Below are 21,057 nucleotides of genomic sequence, written 5' to 3'. Positions count from 1 at the left end.
TACTGGCTCGCGCTGGATTTTAAATTTCTTCTACATGCCTCCGAACTACACAAAAGTGATCTCGGTGAGTCAAACGTCTTATAATATGTCGTAAATAAGGTCCAGGTTGTCAAAAACGAGCATTGTCCTTTAAGATGAAATAAGGAGTTGTGGGCATGGCCTGGCTCCACTCATTGGATGTGTAGTGTGTGTGTGCACGGAAAGAGAGAGTGGGTGATGGTAAAGAAAGATACACTGAGATATACAGTAGGCCGCCTGGTAAAGAAAGAGACAGTGAGATGAGGCTATAGGCAGCCTAGCAGGGGAATGCATCAAGACAAGAGGATGTATGATTTATTCATTATAAGGCCCACAAGGTCACCATTCAGAATTGAGTGGAGATTGAACCTGAAATGAGAGGAGTTTTAACCTGAGTAGAGAGAGAAAGAGCGAGAGTGGTGGTGGCGGGGTGAGAAAGAGAGACAGCATTCATAAGGGTGGAGTGCCCTATCAAAGCAGCCCTCTTCATTTTTCTATGCGTTCCACTTTCTGTGCACCTTTCAATTTTAAAGAGTATGAAGGCATAGGGTGTGGAATAATTCAACAAAGGAGAGCGCCACAGGCAGAGGGCCTTGGCTTTCAAAGACAGACTACCTGATGCGAACTGTGAGCTGCAGCCCGCAGGGACACTAGCCAGCAAACAGAACAGGGAAAACCTACTTCTCTGCACTGTGCAACTGCTCACCCAACACTGTAAAGGCCTGAGGCTGATCAGACTCTGCTGGAAGAATATTTCAATCTGGAGGGAACTCGACAGTGTTTGAGTTGTGTTGTGGTTTTGGCAAACTATGTTATGACTAATCGGGGAATCAATTATTTCCATGTTTTATTTGCAATTTCATGTTATAGCGTCTCGTATGAACTTGGCTTCATCTATTTACCAACACATCAGTTCCGTTCCTCGAACTGCGTGTTTCCAGTCGGTATGAAAGAACTGCTGGACACAGTTCCACCAATCACAAGCGCTTACTCTTTACAGACGACCAATAGGAAAGCACACGTGGGTCTACGGACCGGCGTCACTCAGCTAGCTGGCTAACTGTCTTTAGCAAACGGACGTGAAAAATGAGTGTCCCACCTGTGAAGAGAGTGTATTCAGATTTACCCGTGTGGATTGTGGAAGACCACCACCATGTGAGTATACTTGAGCTAGCTAACGTTAGCTAACTAGCTACATATCCAAGGAGGTGACTGAGAAATGGACTTGATCATGTTACTATAGCTACTAACTGGATGACAGCCATGTTAAAAAGCTAGCTAACTAGTTAGTTACAGCAGCTAACTTGCTGCATTACTGAGTACCGTACTACTATGCCCTGCCAGGGACCTTGTTTCTCCATAGCTTTTTTCACTCAGTCTGCTCTTCATTGTCTGCAACCAGTGGAGGGGTTGTATCCAACTTTGGGGGGGGGGGGACATTTACATTGACATAACGTTTTGTGTTCAGGAGGAGCTGAGTGTTTGTGTGTGTTTGTGTGTGTGTGTGTGTGTGTGTGTGTTCAGGAGGAGCTGAGTGAGTGTGTGTGTGTGTGTGTGTGTGTTCAGGAGGAGCTGAGTGAGTGTGTGTGTGTGTGTGTGTGTGTGTGTGTGTTCAGGAGGAGCTGAGTGTGTGTGTGTGTGTGTGTGTTCAGGAGGAGCTGTGTGTGTGTGTGTGTGTTCAGGAGGAGCTGAGTGTGTGTGTGTGTGTGTTCAGGAGGAGCTGAGTGTGTGTGTGTGTGTGTGTCTGTGTGTGTGTGTTCAGGAGGAGCTGAGTGTGTGTGTGTGTGTGTGTGTGTGTGTATTCAGGAGGAGCTGAGTGTGTGTGTGTGTGTTCAGGAGGAGCTGAGTGTGTGTGTGTGTGTGTGTGTGTGTGTTCAGGAGGAGCTGAGTGTGTGTGTGTGTGTGTGTTCAGGAGGAGCTGAGTGTGTGTGTGTGTGTGTGTGTTCAGGAGGAGCTGAGTGTGTGTGTGTGTTCAGGAGGAGCTGAGTGTGTGTGTGTGTGTGTGTGTGTGTGTGTGTGTGTGTGTGTGTGTGTGTGTGTGTGTGTGACGTTTTCGGGGGGGGGGCATCTTCCTACGCGGCTGTATGGTCATATAATGGTCATAATAATATGGCTGTATGGTGAATGCCACTATACCCCAATCTAAATATTGGGGGGGCAATTTGAATGATCTCAAATATTGGGGGGACATGTTTCATTCTAACGGTGAAAGCCTTGTCTCCGAGGTTGCTTGACATCCCGCCCCCACCTATTATATAAAATACACTTTTTAGCACTTAAATAGCACATATCTACCAGCCTGGCATCGTCATTATGGTCACGTGATCTCACGTTTTATTTTTCTATCGTGGAGAGAGATCACGTGATCGGGATGGCCAGGCAAGGCTCACACACAACTTAGGGCTTTGATGTGATAATAGCAACAAAACAACAGTAGTAGCTAAGCTAGCTGTACTGTATATCGTTCTGACGTTGGCTTGTCTTCCTCAGGTGGTGTCGCACATTTACCGTGCCATCGCCTCGAGGCACATCCCGATGAAGAACATCAAGATGGTACACCTGGACTCTCACCCAGACCTGCTCATCCCAGTCAACATGCCAGCGGACACGGTGTTCGACAAGCAGGCTCTGCTCAGGTGGGGAGGGGAAGGTAGTAACGCAGCCTACATCTTAAAGGTGCAGTAGGCGGTTTGTGATTTCCTGTTAGACTTAGGAAAAATTGTGAAAGATTTAGAAAAAATGCAGTTCTGGCAAAATCCCCGCCCCTCCCTCCAAAGCCCCTCCTCCAAACTGGGGGAGAACAGATGACACTCACTAGGCGCCTGTGGCTCAGTGGTCGAGCGAGTCGTCCAATGATTGTAGGGACGCCGGTTCGAATCCCGTTTTCCCATCTGCCACAAACGGATCTCTATCGAGCTTTGCCAGACTGACGAGTGGAGTGAAACATCACCGTGAGCCCGCGAGATCAGGAGGCACTCGCAAGGCTATACTGAACCTGCAGCTCCGCATGTTAATTGATAACGAACGACTAAACCTCCTCTCTCCCTCTCCCCACCCTGGGGTCAGGGAAGAATTTTTACAGCTCGCTTATCTGGCCCCCGGGTGATTACTGTTTTTTTTGCTTCCCTCTGGAATATGTAGAGGTGGGTCATATGCCCACCTCCCTTGTTCTCTGTAAAGCGCATTGTGTTGCCTCTGGGTATGAAATGCGCTATACAAATAAAGCTTTGATTGATTGATTGATTGACCCTCCGTAGCGAGCTGAGCATCGAGAACTGGATCATGCCCATGGTGTACGCCGGCCACGTGTCGGCCGTAGCCTGGCTCCATCCTTACTGGGCCCAGCAGATCCAGGAAGGAGAGCACGCCATGTCCGTCGGCCGAGATTCCTCCACCACCACCATCAGGTCGGTCTCTCGCCTCCCCCTCCTGGCCAATCGTGTCGCCGCGATTTCCCCCTCCCTCATCCCCTCTGCACTCCGCCTGTCAAACGAAGGAAACCGGAACATACAGCCTAGCCGATACGGTGTGCGTTTGAGACTAGAAAGGCGCGTCTACTGTATTTACTGTACTCCCTCCATGACGTTGGCCACAGGCTCATCACATTTCTTTTTCTCTCTCTCTTCTTTCTCTTCCCTCGCCCCCCCCCTCCCCGCCCCCCTCTCTCCGTCGTCAGAGTGACCTGTAAGGACGATTACTTCCTGAGTGACGGCCTGTATGTTCCCCAGGACCAGCTGGAGAGCCCCCAGCCCCTGACGCTGAGCGTGGTGCGGGTCGACCCCCTGGACCGGCCGGAGGGGGGCGGCGGTGGGGGGGCGAGGTCCGCCGCCAAGAAGCCCAGGCCAGAGGACCGGGGCGCCGCCGGCGACGCCCCCCACCGCTCCCCTCGCTCGTCCAGGTCCGAGGGCAGTGGAGGAGCTTGCACCGACGCACGGGAGCCAGCAGGGGGCAGCGGAGCCCCAGGGAGCAGCGGGAAGACGGCAGAGGAGGAGACGAGCGGCCAGCCCTGTGTGAGGAGGACTGACGGTGGCCGTGGCGACGACGAGGGGTCAACGGCCTACGTGGTCAAGAGACTACGGGCTTTCGTCAGCGAGTCTGATCCTTACATACTGGATGTAGACCTGGACTTCTTCTCCTGTAAGAATCCTTTCAAGGAGATGTACACACAGGTGAGGGCCCGGTCTACGTGTGTGTGTGTGTGTGTGTGTGTGTGTGTGTGTGTGTGTGTGTGTGTGTGTGTGTGTGTACGTGTGTGTGTGTGTGTGTATGCGTGGGTGGGCAGGCGGGCATGTGTGTGTGGACGAGCGTGTGTGTGTCTGTGTGTGTGTGTGTGTGTGTGTGTGTGTGTGTGCGAGCGTGTGTGTGCGAGCGTGTGTGTGCGGGCGAGCGTGTGCGGGCGAGCGTGTGTGGGCGAGCGAGTGTGTGTGTGTGTGTGCGTGTGTGCGTGTGTGTGTGTGTGTGTGTGTGTGCATGATGACGCTGACGAGCTCTGTAGATGATGTTGTGGGGGTTGCAGATGTCTTCAGCAGAGTCGTATTCTTCATTTCCGTTTGCCACCAGTGAGGCATTTGACATCCTTATTTTTTAATCCTAAGAAGAGTACTGTGCAATTCCCCTTTCAGGGTTTAATGAAGTAGTACTACTGCTGTATCCTTTTATCAGTTTATAACCAGTTTATAACCAGTTTATAACCAGTTTAGAACCAGTTTAGAACCAGTTTAGAACCAGTTAGTAGTGGAAGATGTGACGTCTTGTTGGTCCTAGGAGGAGTACTCGCTCCTGCAGGAGATGTACAGCTTCACAAGACCCAGTGACGACACAGATGAGGTGAGACCACACGTTCCATCTATGGATTCATAGTGTGTGCGTGTGTGTGTGTGTGTGTGTGTGTGTGTGTGTGCGTGAATGTTCGTTCTCTGCATCCATGTGTATGTTTGTATGTGTAATGTGATGTGTGTATAGTAGTGCAAATGAGTGTGTTATCGAATCTGCGTGCATGTGTGTGTGTGTGTGTGTGTGTAGTGTTAGGGTTGCGGTTGGGGTGTGTTCAGGAGGAGCTGAACGCGTGTGTGTGTGTTCAGGAGGAGCTGAGCGTGTGTGTGTGTGTTCAGGAGGAGCTGAGTGTGTGTGTGTGTGTGTGTGTGTTCAGGAGGAGCTGAGTGAGTGTGTGTGTGTGTTCAGGAGGAGCTTAGCGTGTGTGTGTGTGTGTGTTCAGGAGGAGCTGAGCGTGTGTGTGTGTGTGTGTGTTCAGGAGGAGCTGAGCGTGTGTGTGTGTGTGTGTGTGTGTTCAGGAGGAGCTGAGCGTGTGTGTGTGTGTGTGTGTTCAGGAGGAGCTGAGTGTGTGTGTGGAGCATCGTATCCGACAGCTGGAGGATCTTGAGGCTGCGTTTGCAGACCTGCTGGAGGACGATGGACATGAGACGGTTCAGCGCTGGGCCTCCAACCCTGGGTAAGAACCTCCTCCTCCTCCTCCAACCCTGGGTGAGAACCTCCTCCTCCTCCTCCTCCAACCCTGGGTAAGAACCTCCTCCTCCTCCTCCTCCAACCCTGGGTAAGAACCTCCTCCTCCTCCTCCTCCAACCCTGGGTAAGAACCTCCTCCTCCTCCTCCTCCAACCCTGGGTGAGAACCTCCCCCTCCTCCTCCTCCTCCTCCAACCCTGGGTAAGAACCTTCCCCTCCTCCTCCTCCTCCCCCTCCTCCTCCTCCAACCCTGGGTAAGAACCTCCCCCTCCTCCTCCTCCTCCTCCAACCCTGGGTAAGAACCTCCCCCTCCTCCTCCTCCTCCTCCAACCCTGGGTAAGAACCTCCTCCTCCTCCTCCAACCCTGGGTAAGAACCTCCCCCTCCTCCTGCTCCTCCTCACCGGGGTGGATATGGCTCAGTTGGTAGAGCGGGTCGTCCAGTGATCGTAGGGTCGGTGGTTCGAATCCCTGCTCCTCCTGTCCACATGTCGAAGTGCCCTTGGGCAAGACACCTAACCCCAAATTGCTCCCAATGAGCAGGCTAACACCTTGCATGGCAGCTGCCGCCATCGGTGTGTCTGTGTGTGTGTGAGTGTGAGTGTGAGTGTGAGTGTGAGTGTGAGTGTGTGTGTGTGTGTGTGTGTGTGTGTGTGTGTGTGTGTGTGTGAATGGGTGAATGAGAGGCCATTGTAAAGCGCTTCGGATAAAGGCGCTATATAAGCGCAGTCCATTTACCGTTTACCATCCCCTAGCTAAGAACCTCCCCCCCCTCCTCTTCTCCTGAGCTTAACCCCCCCCCACCATGACACATCTCTGTCCTCCGTCTGAACACGACGCGTGTCCACAGCACCCGGAGAAACCGGGCGCCGTTATGTACGCACATCCTGTCCTAGCAGCCAATAATATTGAATATACCGAACCTGCTTTCTTCCTAATGTGCCTCGATGTTTCTCCCGTTTCAGAATGAGCTCTTTGGTCCAACTGGTCACCAGCCTGAAGAGTAGAGCGCCGTCCCCCGACTATGAAATGGTAACAACATGAACCTGGATGTTCCCATCTCTGGTGATTCACCTGCTGTTCAGTGTAGAGAGGAGAGGGAGTGAGGAGAGAGCTAATGCAGGACTAATGCTGATAATGGTCCCCCAGCCGAACACGGCTTCCTGTTAACAATGCTACGCTGCCATTTAGCGGCTAAAAGGATTTGTTAGCGCTCCACCTCGCCTCAGCCCACCTCTCTCTCTCTCTCTCCCTCCCTCCTCTCTCCAACTTCCCTCTCTCCTCCCTCCCTCCTCTTCTCTCTCCCTCAAACCTCCCTCTCCCCTCCCTCCCTCTCCTCCCTCCCTCCCTCTCTCCTTCCTCCCCCCTCCCCTCTCCTCCCTCCTTCTCTCTCCCTCCAACCTCCCCCCTCCCTCCCTCTCCCCTCTCCTCCCTCCTCCTCTCTCCCTCCCTCTCCTCTCTCCTCCCTCCCCCCTCCTCTCTCCCTCCAACCTCCTCCCTCTCCCCTCTCCTCCCTCCCTCTCCCCTCCCCTCTCCTCCCTCCCTCCAACCTCCCCCCTCCCCTCTCCTCCCTCCCTCCAACCTCCCTCCCTCCAACCTCTCCCCTCCCTCCCTCCACCCTTCTCTCTCTCCCTCCCTCCTTCCCTCCTCCGTCCCTCCAACCTCCATCTCATGTCATTGGCTGACCCCCCCCCCCCCCCCCCCCCCTAACAGCGTGCGCTCTGACCCCCGCCCCCCTAACAGCGTGCGCTCTGACCCCCGCCCCCCCTAGGTGCACCAGGCAGGCCTGACCTGCGACTACTCCGAGCTGCCCCATCACGTCAGCTCCGAGGAGGAGATCGACAGACTGATCCTGGCCGTGGAGCGCGCTCTCCGGGCCCTGCCCAAGCCCACGCTCGTCACTGTCTCCAGGTAGAACCACACACACACACACACACACACCTGTCACATACACGCGGGGAGGGGGAGGATAGCACCGAGACACACAGGAGACAGATTCACCACACAGCGGGTTAATATGACCGTAATGGCGGTCTGGATTCATCGGACACAGACCGATCGTTAACGGCGGTCCCTTAAACAAGCCGTCTCTTATGCAAGGCACCGTCTCTCGCTTTGCTCTTACCGACGCCATCATCCGTTTGCATCCAAATGTTTTCATTCAGCGCCGTCGGGGGGGCGAGGGCGGACGATTCTGGATGAGCGCTGAGGAGGGCTGTGACGGCTAATCTTATTTGGAGATTAGGAGCGTGAATGAATAACAGATCTAAAAAAAGCAAGAACTAAGAGGTGTATTATGAGAGACGGGGTCACCCATGTCACCCATGTCACCCATGTCACCCGTGTCTGGAGCCCGATGTCAAATCGGAGGCGATATTTTTTGGGGGGGGTCAGACGTTTTTCTCCTTTGCCTCGTTTGTTGTTGCCATGTCGATTTGTTTTTGTGGTTGTTTACAGCGCTCAAATCCCTCCGGGCTGACCTCGCCAGTTTTCAGCAGGCCGGCCACGGAAACTTGAAAAATGAGCGCAGGCCCCCGTCGGCTGCGACACCAGAGCGTCCATTAGACCCGCCTCCTGAAAGGAGACGAGTCCAATCGTCAGTCGGAGACCCTTTAGGTAGACTGAGATTCTTGAAATCGAGCAGTCGGTTTCCACTGTCGAGATGCGCTGGTGGGCTGAGACCACTCACCTGCCTTGTTATAGAGGACAGACCACTCACCTGCCTTGTTATAGAGGACAGACCACTCACCTGCCTTGTTATAGAGGACAGACCACTCACCTGCCTTGTTATAGAGGACAGACCAATCACCTGCCTTGTTATAGAGGACAGACCACTCACCGGCCTTGTTATATAGGACAGACCAATCACCTGCCTTGTTATATAGGACAGACCAATCACCTGCCTTGTTATAGAGGACAGACCACTCACCTGCCTTGTTATACAGGACAGACCACTCACCTGCCTTGTTATAGAGGACAGACCAATCACCTGCCTTGTTATAGAGGACAGACCAATCACCTGCCTTGTTATAGAGGACAGACCACTCACCTGCCTTGTTATAGAGGACAGACCACTCACCTGCCTTGTTATAGAGGACAGACCAATCACCTGCCTTGTTATAGAGGACAGACCAATCACCTGCCTTGTTATAGAGGACAGACCACTCACCTGCCTTGTTATAGAGGACAGACCACTCACCTGCCTTGTTATACAGGACAGACCACTCACCTGCCTTGTTATATAGGACAGACCACTCACCTGCCTTGTTATAGAGGACAGACCAATCACCTGCCTTGTTATAGAGGACAGACCACTCACCTGCCTTGTTATAGAGGACAGACCACTCACCTGCCTTGTTATACAGGACAGACCACTCACCTGCCTTGTTATAGAGGACAGACCACTCACCTGCCTTGTTATACAGGACAGACCACTCACCTGCCTTGTTATAGAGGACAGACCAATCACCTGCCTTGTTATAGAGGACAGACCACTCACCTGCCTTGTTATAGAGGACAGACCACTCACCTGCCTTGTTATAGAGGACAGACCACTCACCTGCCTTGTTATAGAGGACAGGACAATCACTCGCTCTAGACCCAGGCTGTTACTGGAGCTGTGCAGTGAAAGGAGACTTACCTTACATTACATTACATTACAGTCATTTAGCAGACGCTTTTATCCAAAGCAACTAACAATAATTGCATTTAACGTAGGAACCGAGCCAATGTACTACTACTTGCCAGAACTCACAAGTGCATCTTCTTTCTAAAACAAGTGACTAAGAGCATAATCTAGTGCTGAAGGCACTGACTGATATATTGGACAGAAGAAGGCAGGGAAGCCCTCTCTAGCCTAGCCTAGCCTACTATGCTCCAGCGTGCATCTCAAACGGAATACAACACAAAACTACTTTTCTACATCAATCGTCTTGTATTAACCAAGATATCCGCGGGACAAAAATAGTTTTTTCCCCAGTGACAGATTGAGCTCTAACGTCCGCGGAAATGCTTTAGCGACAGACAGAAATGTCCTTGTTGACCGCTGCCCAACGCACGAGCCTGTTCACGCACGCTTTGAAATGCGCAGTTGAGGAGACTGTCGTCAAATCGCCCAACCGTAACGTAGGCTATGGGAAACACTGCGTAAAAATATGGGGGCATCTGAAGTTGATTGACAATATGTGCTATATCAGGCATTCCCAAACTGTGAGGCGGGCCTCCCCTGGGGGGCCCCAAAGAAATTCAGGGGATGGTTAGAAAAAAAAGAAGGAATTTTTTTTTTTTTAATGTCTGTTTTTTATGAATGAAACGTGATTTTAAAGGCTAGAAGATCGAACTAAATAATGGGAGAGATGTATACTAAATTTGTGAGAGAGAGCCTCCCCCCGCAGGCATGAATGTACTGTGTGAAAACGTCATAACGTTAACTAGCAACAGGTGCCACCGAGCTAACTTAGCTGTCTAACGTTATGGGCTAGCTAACGCTGCCTTGCAAAATGGACAAATTTGGGGGGTTGTGGGGGCGCGGGTGTGTCACTGTTTTCAGAGGGGAGGCCCACATTGATGGAGTTGGGGAACCCATGTGCTATATGATTCATGTTTCACAAGAAAAATAGGTGTCTTTTATTGTGCTGCCTGCGTTTGAGTTTAAAGTTTGACACCTATCCCTTCAGCCTAAACATATGAGAGAGAAAAAAGGAACGAATCGTCGAATCTCTGGTTTGAACAGGTGAATCGGATTCGACTCGTCGGGTTTGAGCCCTAGAATACATTGAAACTGCCGAGTCTGTTTTATTTTCTACGGTCATCAAGGTATGACCGCATACTGTACCGCGCTGTGGCTCGCGGCTCCTGTTGAACCCAGCCGTGTGGCTCGCAGGTCCAGCCTGGACGAGTACTGTCCGGCGGAGCAGGTGGACTCCATCCAGGCCCGGGTTCTGGACGTCCTGGAGGGTCTCTACGGACCTCTGCTGGTCCACAAGGACTATGAGACCCAGGTGGACCTGGAGGACGCTGCCCCCAAGGCCTCCAGCAGCAGCGCCACGAGTACCCCCGGCCCAGAACTACCCCTACCCCAAGCCTCCTGACACACACACACACACACACACACACACACACACACGTACAGTGCTTTCTGGATTTTAGTTTAGTTTCATCCGAACCCACGCCCCTACAGGAGGCCTTTTACCTCTAACCAGGCTGTTATTGTAAATAAGAATGTGATCTTACTGTAACTAACTTGCCCGATACTACTGTAAATCCCTGTCAAAGAAATAAACTGCCAACGTAAACAGATCCTCTCACTCTGTGTCGCTCTTCATTGTTCCTCCTTCAGACTCAGATCTTTATTACCTCCGCCCCAGCGGCAGCGCAGGGTCAGAGGTCATGTTTTCCGTGGTTCCGTCCGTCCGTACCTCTTGTCAGCAGGATTACACAAAACCTACTGCACCGATTTTCATCAAACTCGTGAAAGGGGGGGGTAGCATGGGCCACCTTATGCTGTGTTCACACCGGGCGTGATTTTTTTCTCCGGCCGCGCGGCGTGTTTACATAGAAAGTCAATACAATTCGCGCGTACTGGGTGGCGGGCCAGGATTTTTTTGTTACTTTCTGCGGCAGATTCGCGCTGCAACCCATTGGATCCCGCGGCGAGATTGTGGCGAACTGGGCGGCGCAAATTTTCTCGCTGCGCCCGGTGTGAACGCAGCATTAGAACCCATTACATTTTGGACCCGAATTATGGGGTGGATCCACGAGCCGATGTTGCTGGCTCAGTGTGTGGTGGGATGTTCATGGCTCAGTGTGTGGTGGGATGTTCATGGCTCAGTGTGTGGTGGGATGTTCATGGCTCAGTGTGTGGTGGGATGTTCATGGCTCAGTGTGTGGTGGGATGTTCATGGCTCAGTGTGTGGTGGGATGTTCATGGCTCAGTGTGTGGTGGGATGTTCATGGCTCAGTGTGTGGTGGGATGTTACTGGCTCAGTGTGTGGTGGGATGTTCATGGCTCAGTGTGTGGTGGGATGTTCATGGCTCAGTGTGTGGTGGGATGTTCATGGCTCAGTGTGTGGTGATGTTGCTGGCTCAGTGTGTGGTGGGATGTTGCTGGCTCAGTGTGTGGTGAGATGTTCATGGCTCAGTGTGTGGTGGGATGTTCATGGCTCAGTGTGTGGTGGGATGTTGCTGGCTCAGTGTGTGGTGAGATGTTCATGGCTCAGTGTGTGGTGGGATGTTCATGGCTCAGTGTGTGGTGGGATGTTCATGGCTCAGTGTGTGGTGGGATGTTGCTGGCTCAGTGTGTGGTGGGATGTTCATGGCTCAGTGTGTGGTGGGATGTTCATGGCTCAGTGTGTGGTGGGATGTTCATGGCTCAGTGTGTGGTGGGATGTTGCTGGCTCAGTGTGTGGTGGGATGTTACTGGCTCAGTGTGTGGTGGGATGTTACTGGCTCAGTGTGTGGTGGGATGTTCATGGCTCAGTGTGTGGTGGGATGTTCATGGCTCAGTGTGTGGTGAGATGTTCATGGCTCCTGCTGGCTCTGTGTTTGGAGGGAAGACAGGTCCAGCAGGGGGAAGATCCCAGACATGGCCGGTGGGTTGCGGCTCTCAGCTGTGTTGTAGGTAAGGCGACTGGTGGAGGTGCCAGGGGAGCAGCCATGCTGCAATGCAGTCTATTTCAATTCTTCTTCAAGCTTCATGTGTCATTCTTAGTGTACTTGCTTACATACAAAACACTGTTCCCACCCAGAGCAGTGCAACAATAAATATACAACTATCTACTCATAAGTATCTAAAAAGTCCCTAAGCTATTTAAAAACATAAGACCATAAAATCAGTCACTCAGTGATAAAAAAGAATGATGGTGGGCATGTTTGTTGGCGGGAGTCATAGTCTGTTTATGATCCTGAGGCTGTTTAGCGTTCTGCTTGTTTTGGCAGGGATGCTCCTGTACTGCACCTCTTCCCAGATGGGAGGAGGGATTACAGATAGTGGGGGGGGGGGGGGGGGGGTGCAGGTCCTTGATAATACCAGAGGCTCTGCGAGGGGGGGGGGGGGGTGATCTTGACCTATGATCTTGCTAGCTAATTCCTCACCGTCGGCAAAGGCCTTTTCTTTGGGATTCCATCCCACCACATTATTAAGTAGATATTAACATCACTTTCCATAACACTGACTGCCTCTGGGTGTTGTTAAATGTGCTTACAATACGTATATATACAAATTTCACCCTTGATTTGTATATATTGTATATATTGTTGTGTAGATACAGCTTGCATCATGTATCTCTCTTTTTGACTATCTGCAGTAGCTAAATGTCTGTTCCTACTCCCTACATCTTGTCTCTAGTGATTGAGAATACAGACTAATTGTAATGTACTGTTACTGAGATATAGATACTTATAAGAGATAATTGTATATTGGTCCTTGCTGTTGACTATGATCACTGGGTGTTGTATGTAACATAACTATTGAGTGCTAAGACCTACTGTGTACAGTATGCTCCAATTAGACCTGACGTCACGCTGATTAGCACCAGGTGTTCTCTGTCACCCTTGGGTGTAGCCTATATAAGGCGCGTCTCTCCATGCTTGTTACAAGACTGTGATGAAGGCTACGGCCGAAACGTTGTCCTTTTAAATCGTTTTTTCGTATCTAGACCTGAGTGCGCGGTGTCTTTCTTTCCAAATGCGCTTACAAAAACATAAAGTCCCCTTAAGTCAAGTATGGGTGGTTGTGGTCAACCATTTTGGAGTTTTAGGTCTGCAGTGCCCTCACTCTCACGGATGACTGCATCGCCCCAGGTAACTCAGCCTACCACAGGATCACACAGTGATGCCAATTAGAAGTACTTTCGGCAGCAGCAGCAGCAGCTGAAAAGCCCCCACAGGTCCCGGAGCACAGAGCTTAACGCTATTCACCGAAAGCGCTCACGAAGAGGGATTTGTACTGGCAGTGGGCGGTGCACCACTCTTAAAAGTAGAGAAGGGCTTTGACTATAGGGTCGGCCATTAGGAGATATACTGCAGGTGGACCACTCCTCAGGTTCTGTCTTTTTCTTACACTTACTAACAGAATCACTCACAGAATCACAATCATTCACATGTCACTCTAAATGTAATAAAATTGAAAAAATCTTTGGGTTTTTTATTTTTTTTATTTGCAAAAGCTGAAGGTTTATTTAAATTCCTTCACACCAAACGGTGATGGCGTTTATCGCCGGCGGTAGCCCCGCCCCCTTCCTCCGCGCCGACCGCATCTGGTTCCGCCTCCGTGGCCGGGCTCCTGGTGGACTGGCTGGGCGGAGGACGAGCGAACGCTCTCTTCAGGGCTGTCTTCCTCCCTGAAGAGGGCTGTCTTCCTCCTCCTTTTTTCCTCCTTTCTTTCTTTCCTCATTCGCTGAGGAAGAGGAAGAAAAAAAAACAGAGCATAAACACCGGGCAAGTCCACCATGTCTGATTTCTATGACCCAAGTTAAAATGCCAACATGCACACTCTCACACTTGTGGTGCTTTAAAAGTGTGGACTCCCGCACACACTTTTTCTCTGCTTTTAATCAGTCAACGTTTCGGTTTCTACCTTCATCAGGACAGATTTTTGTAACAATGAGAATGCGAGTTCATTTCTATGACCTTCATCTGACCCTCGGGTTTCCCTGCTTGATACCACGCCTACCTTGACCGTTCCCTTGTTAATCATTCGGCGAAGCCATCTCAGTCCTGACAGGACGCTGAAGAACCCTGACAGTGTGCTGTAGAACCCTAACAGGATCTCTGCATGGCAGCCGGAGTTTCTGTAGAGTTTCTGCTCCAGAGAACTGGCCCACTGCGCCAGACGCATAACGAGCTCCTTGGAGGTGGTCCCCCTCTTCACTTCACCATCCCTGAGTCTGGTTCTGGTTCTGGTTCTGGTTCTGAAGCTGAAGCCAGACTCGGTGTCCACATCTTTTACAACCACCTCCATCTTCACCACGGTGCCTTGATCGGAACGGGTGAGGCTCTCATGTTCGGTGATGTTCTCAGGTTGGGTGATGTCGTCAAGTTGGGTGACGTTCTCAAGTTGGGTGACGTTCTCAAGTTGGGTGGTGTTTTCAGTTTGGGTGATGTCCCCAGGTTGGGTGACGTCCCCAGGTTGGGTGACGTCCCCAGGTTGGGTGATGTCCTCAAGTTGGGTGATGTCCTCAGGTTGGGTGATGTCCTCAAGTTGGGTGATGTCCTCAGGTGGGCTGAGGGTATCGAGAGCATCTTGTGGCTGTAGCTGGGCATTTGGCGCCATTTCCGTTGTCTTTGTCGCATCGCATACGTTGTCAGAGAGTGAGATGTTAGGTGATTGTAGTCTGAAGCTGTCCAGGGTGGCAGACAACTGCTCAGGTCCCACAGTTGAAACGCTGTTCGTAAAACTCTCAGGGTCTGGAGGCTTGCGCATTGCAGGTGCTATCAACAGAGCCACTGTAAAGAGACACTTCAATATTCGAAAATCCATTCTGCATGAAGACTATTGCTAAAACAATAAGAAGCTGCTTCACTCTGAAGAAATCGTTAAGTTGTGAGTTCCTCAGAATGTTCCCAAGGTATAACAGAATTCCGTTGTTATGATGACATAATAGTCACTAAATATATCTATATCTATGACATCATAATGGTACTACTGCTGCCTTCAAGGTTGGTTGTTGGTTGTTCTGAGCAGAGCATTGCAAAAGCCTATTGGCTCGTAGGCAAAACGATGTAGAAAGTTCAAAAACAACTGCTCACATGCATCACTGTTGCTCTTTATAAGCAGCTATAGCTACAGTTTCGTGACATCCCATTCACATCCCGTACAGCCAAGCACAAGTGCATTAAACAAATATCGCTTCTTTAAATGTAATCAGTTTAGCTATACTGTAGCTACTGTATACTGCAGTCAGTCCCGCACTCACGGTCAAGTACTGCATGGGCTGAGGACGCGCTTGGGAAACAAACTCTGCGCATGGGAACACGGCCATATGGATATTGAGAGACATCCACACTCTGTGAACTATAACCAATATTTAGAGCTGAAACTAACTGCATGACACATCATTGCTTATCCAGTTTGTATGACCATCTGCTATGAATGCGCAGTGGGCTCATCGGCCAGGGTTCTTTAAAACTCTTTTGATTGTCTAGACCCTAGGGGCTTGTTTTATTATGCAGTATACGTATACATGTTAATTTAGCAATGTTTTAAATTGACAAACTTGTATGACCATGGCACAACTCAAACGGGATCAAGAAATTATTTGTCTCTTGCCGTTGACTACCGTACATATTTTGTCCGATTTAAGGTCCCATGGTGGTTTGCGCTTCTCCTTAGGCACTCGGATGTCAGAGGAACACCTACAGAACCCTCCCTTTCGACGTGACCACAATTTGGACGGTTGGACACTAGATGGCCTAGCCCAAAACTACCACTACTCCACTCTACCCTAATGTATCCACTTCTCTACTCTAATGTATCCAATATTATAAAACAATTCCTAAAAATGTATTGGCAATAGGAAAAAATTAACTGTAGTTAGCACTCCTAGTGGTGGTCTCTGGAACATATCATAGATCGAACAAACAAGCAACGTTTTAATAGCCACCCCTCCGATTTCATTGTGTGGAGGACAACGATGTACAGCCTATTATGTACAGTGGGGATTATTCGAGTACAACCACTGCCTCTGCAGGAAAAGCCCACACCAAGGCCAGCCAGAGTATGTATGGGTAAAGACATTCCAGCATAGTTGTTGAATGGCACCTTCACTCCCATTTCATTGTGTGGTGGACAACAATGCACAGTATTATGTATGAGAACATCACTGAGCCATGTTGCAGTTGCACTTTCTCTCTGGTATAGTTGGCGTTTGGAAAAGGGATAGGAAATTATCTCTCTCTCTCTCTCTCTCTCTCTCTCTCTCTCTCTCTCTCTCACCAAGGCCAGAGCCTGGAGGATATTAACAACTGAGAAATGAGCAGTATAATTTCCTCACCAAATGCCAGCTGCAGGTTGTCCGTAGTCAGAGCAGCAGCCCTGGGCAAATCATTTTGTCGCTGACCGCCGAGAGGTGGAAAACCGGATTAAAATACCCCTTCAACACAGAGCAATATCTCAATGTTTAAAACCTTACGGAAATCGTACATACTACTGCAGCTTTAAAGTTGCTGTTTTTTCACGTGTAGGTTAACTGAATGGTGATGGATTGGACAGGAGTGAGGAAAGACACAAGAGCTTCTGCAATAGCACTTATGTAGAGCTGTGCGCAGAGATCGAAGGAAGACTGAGGAATAGGCCCTTTTCACAGCAGCCATTTTGATGTCAAAGCAGGGTAAACAGGTGTAATTGATTAATTGATTGACTAATTATAGTCTGGTTCTATTTAGTGTGTCATAGCCATTCCAGTGATATGAGCCAACATGCACAATATTAGGGCCCTGGCCCACCTTAATCCTAAATGGAACAGGGCCTTAATGTTATTTCTCTAACGTTTTTGGTGTGTTGTTTTGTTTGTTCGTTCGTTCGTTAGCAGGACTACGCAAAAATTACCACACCGATTTTCATGAAACTTGGTTTAGGTGTATAGCATTTTTGGAGCTGCTTCCATTTTGGAGCAGATCCAAAACACGAGGCCGGTTTTCTGCCGGTTTCTTGGGGGACTGGTGGCGAGCTGGGTGCAGGGAGAGAGACGCTAGTACGCGCCTCTCTCTGCACCACGCTAACACTGACTGTGGATGTGTGGTGTTGAGGTATTAATTCCACGATTCAAAGATGGGGGGGTTGTATAAATTAAGAAGATTGAAGCATGGATGAGTGGGGTTAATTATGCCCGGGGCACCATACAAGCTAAAACCACCTTTGCATACTTCATGATATAATTATGAATAATTCTGTAACAATATAACAATATGTATAATTTAGTTTGATTGCGCTAGCATTGGCATGCTGCTAACGCCGGAACGAGAGGCAGCATGGAATCAGTTGAAAATGTTCTCCATCAATCAACAACATTATGGGTCGTAAATGAGGCTGTGTCCAAACTTCTGAACTACTCATTTCATTTAAATCTTTGTGTATCTGATTTTATCAACCTTATTTTATGAGGTAAGTTGATTGAAAAGCATACAGATCATACACAGAAAACACATACACAGCTGGTTGACTTGCAGCCAGAACCCACAATCTGTCCCTCAGCAAATTGGGATGTGAAGCAGAGACATGTCAGTTCCTGGCCCTCTACTCTTGCTGCCTTGCATGCTTACAGCAACGTCCTCACAGAAACGATACCGGATCGTGATGAAGAAAGTCTCATGAAAGGCCATCTCTCTCTCTTTCATCAGGGTGTTTAAAGTGGTCTGTAGCTGGTCTCTCTCTCTGGTCAGGCTCTTGTTACTGGTCTCTAGCTGGTCTCTCTCTCTGGTCAGGTTCTTGTTACTGGTCTCTAGCTGGTGTTTCTCTGGTCAGGTTCTTGTTACTGGTCTGTAGCTGGTCTCTCTCTCTGGTCAGGTTCTTGTTACTGGTCTCTAGCTGGTCTCTCTCTCTGGTCAGGTTCTTGTTACTGGTCTCTAGCTGGTCTCTCTCTCTGGTCAGGCTCTTGTTACTGGTCTCTAGCTGGTCTCTCTCTCTGGTCAGGTTCTTGTTACTGGTCTCTAGCTGGTCTCTCTCTCTGGTCAGGCTCTTGTTACTGGTCTCTAGCTGGTGTTTCTCTGGTCAGGTTCTTGTTACTGGTCTCTAGCTGGTCTCTCTCTCTGGTCAGGCTCTTGTTACTGGTCTCTAGCTGGTGTTTCTCTGGTCAGGTTCTTGTTACTGGTCTCTAGCTGGTCTCTCTCTCTGGTCAGGTTCTTGTTACTGGTCTCTAGCTGGTCTCTCTCTCTGGTCAGGCTCTTGTTACTGGTCTCTAGCTGGTGTTTCTCTGGTCAGGTTCTTGTTACTGGTCTCTAGCTGGTCTCTCTCTCTGGGTCAGGTTCTTGTTACTGGTCTAAAGCTGGTCTCTCTGGTTCGCCCGTTATTGGCTCCCCACAAGGATGTGTGTGTTCACCCTTTATTGGCTCCCCACAAGGATGTGTGTGTGTTCACCCTTTATTGGCTCCCCACAAGGATGTGTGTTCACCCGTGTTATTTATCCTCTACACAAACATGTCGGAGCGGGTGTGAGAATAGAACCATCTCAAAGTATGCAGACGCCTCTGTCATTGTTAGCCAGGTCCAGGATAATGAGACCAGCCACGGCCCGGTCATCGACGACTTTGTCAAGTGGTGTGAGGAGTCCCATCTTCAATTAAACATATCCAAGACTAAAGACATGATCATTGATTTTAGAAGACACGCCCGCACACATGAAGTCACATCCATTAAAGAAAGCGTATTAATATACCATGTTACTATTATGTCCATAGTGTACAGTTATATTTGCCATCTGTATATAGTGTATTTATTAATGTCTATTATGACCATGTATCATTATGTCTAGAACTTGCCGACAATGTATCATAGCCTAGAACTTGCATGATACCGTATGTTGTTTTAATGTGCAGTGAGCTGTCCCTCCACAGCCACACGAGAGGGAGACTTATAAGCCTTCCTTCAATTAGCATATTGTCAATAGTGTTACTAATTGGACGGTCATAGTCAGTGCCTGAATTGCTATTCTGGTGCTACAGTATGCAGTAGCCTAGGAGAGAATGTGGGAGGCATTATTTCAGTCGTTCTTTGTGTTGCAAATTTTCTATTGTGAGATTTTCTATTCAAGTTTCTATTGTGAGAACACATCTTACTTGAACGCCTCGTTTTTAGTTTTTTCGGTGATAAAAACGAAAGAATGCTATTCATACCGAAGGAAGAATGTAAGAATGCTATTCATACCATGCACTCTGCATTCAACATTATTGAATTGATGGAATTGATTAAAGACATGGACCTGTGCCGATTCACATACAAAATATTGTTTATTAATAAAAAAATAAAAAAATTGTATGTTAGTAGAGAGCTTGAAAATGTAAGGGAGTGGCTGCTGGAAAACAAACTCTCACTGCATCTGGAACTTCTCATACACATCATTCATCATTCATCGCTAAAAAAGAGTGCAACTGAATGGAAACAATCTTTTACAGTACTTTGGATAAAAAAGACAGATGGGCCTAAAATTTGAGAGAACAGTTGGGTCCAGACTTCACAATAGATCATGGGTGGGTTTATTTTATCATGGCTTTGTGACTGCGTCAATAAACAAAGAAATAAAAATATAAACTCTCTCTTCAAAGTCCTTTTCAACCTTCAATCTGAGATGGTTCAGGTTTCAGCCAGCGGGGGCAGGGTCCGCCCAGGGTTGGTGGCTGGAATTACACCAACGGTGGGGCCTGGTAGCAGGCCGGCCTGGTTAACCGTCCCCAGGATTCCTCCTTGTACTGCTTCCACATGACACAATAGATCATGGGTAGAATAGGGGGAGGAGTTGAGACACAATAGCGAGCGGGGGCAGGGTCATGCACACTGCTCGGTTCCCTGGACTGGAGGTAGTTGGTCCGCCCAGGGGTGGTGGCGGGTATTACACCAACGGTACAGCCTGGTAAATCCTCTTAAGACGGTTTACCAAGCTGTACCGTTGGTGTAATTCCCGCCACCACCCCTGGGTGGACCAACTACCTCCAGTCCAGGGACCTGAGCTGTGTGCATGACCCTGCCCATGCTCGCTGAAACCTGAACCGTCTCAGATTGAGCGTATTCTGTAAATTTAGTGTAACGGGAGGGAGAGAATCCACATAGCCTCTCGGGTTTTGATAATTGTTCACTCTTAGACTGGAATGGCATGGTATACATGTGTTCTGTCATTTGAGTGCCTCCCATTGTCTAGTTTTTAATTCCCCTTTATCATAGAAAAATCAAAACAATGGAATTAGTTAAAGACACGGACCTGTGCCGATTGACGTACAAAATATTACATGTGGTTTTCAAGTGTTTATAAAATATATCTGGCTGAACTGATTCAAGTTCGTGTGACGTCTAGAACCCTGAGGTCCTCCTAGTTTCAAGCTCTCTACTAAGAAAGAGTTTTCAAGTGTTTATTGACGCAGTCACAAAGCCATGATAAATTCAACTTTTATTTTAAGATGGGGTGGCGGTATAATTCTAATGAGTGCCCTTCTGAGGTCAAATCTGATTGGCTGAATTGGTTGGTTGAATCAAGTTTTCAGAATTTGTCTGCCAACAATAAACTGACTTGGTGTTCTTATTTCACAGTGTGTTAGTATAGGCCCAAATGTACGTGCACAAGCACTGAAGTGAGTTTTTCATAATAAGGGACCTTTAAACACAACAAAACACATGGCTGGTTTGGGAATAATAGACCAACAATACAGTGTTGTGAACAACCATTCATTATCTATAGACTAGATTAAAGTACAGTATATGGTTACAGCTAGGAAAGCAATTTATTTACATTTCTGGCATTTAAAGCGTTATGAACACAAGTGTTTACATGTCTCGGTTATTATCGGACAGGTTGGTAGACTTGTTTTAGAAAGAAGATGCACTTGTGAGTTCTGGCAAGTAGTAGTACATTGGCTCTTCCTACGTTAAATGCAATTA

General features: G+C 49.0%; 1 protein-coding gene across 1 annotated transcript; it reads left to right on the top strand.

Annotated features, from left to right (window-relative positions):
- The first annotated feature begins 1,038 nt into the window (after positions 1–1,038).
- cUnh5orf22 (chromosome Un C5orf22 homolog) lies at positions 1,039–10,739 on the top strand. Its single transcript, XM_084458477.1, has 9 exons — positions 1,039–1,173; positions 2,509–2,654; positions 3,276–3,425; positions 3,695–4,187; positions 4,783–4,845; positions 5,346–5,467; positions 6,443–6,509; positions 7,249–7,388; positions 10,360–10,739. The coding sequence occupies exons 1-9, from the start codon at positions 1,105–1,107 to the stop codon at positions 10,565–10,567; spliced, it is 1,458 nt and encodes a 485-aa protein (XP_084314603.1). The 5' UTR covers positions 1,039–1,104; the 3' UTR covers positions 10,568–10,739.
- The last annotated feature ends 10,318 nt before the right edge of the window (positions 10,740–21,057 follow it).

Source organism: Borostomias antarcticus, assembly GCF_949987555.1.
Source record: "Borostomias antarcticus genome assembly, chromosome: 24".
In the NCBI taxonomy this organism is placed as follows: Eukaryota; Metazoa; Chordata; class Actinopteri; order Stomiiformes; family Stomiidae; genus Borostomias; species Borostomias antarcticus.
Note: the sequence above shows the minus strand (reverse complement) of the source record. Positions and strands in the feature narration are given on the sequence as shown.

Coding starts and splice junctions, on each gene's coding strand:
- cUnh5orf22 (XM_084458477.1), top strand. CDS start 1,105: ATGAGTGTCCCACCTGTGAAGAGAGTGTATTCAGATTTACCCGTGTGG. Junction 1,174..2,508: donor TTGTGGAAGACCACCACCAT/GTGAGTATACTT, acceptor TGTCTTCCTCAG/GTGGTGTCGCACATTTACCG. Junction 4,188..4,782: donor TCAAGGAGATGTACACACAG/GTGAGGGCCCGG, acceptor TGTTGGTCCTAG/GAGGAGTACTCGCTCCTGCA.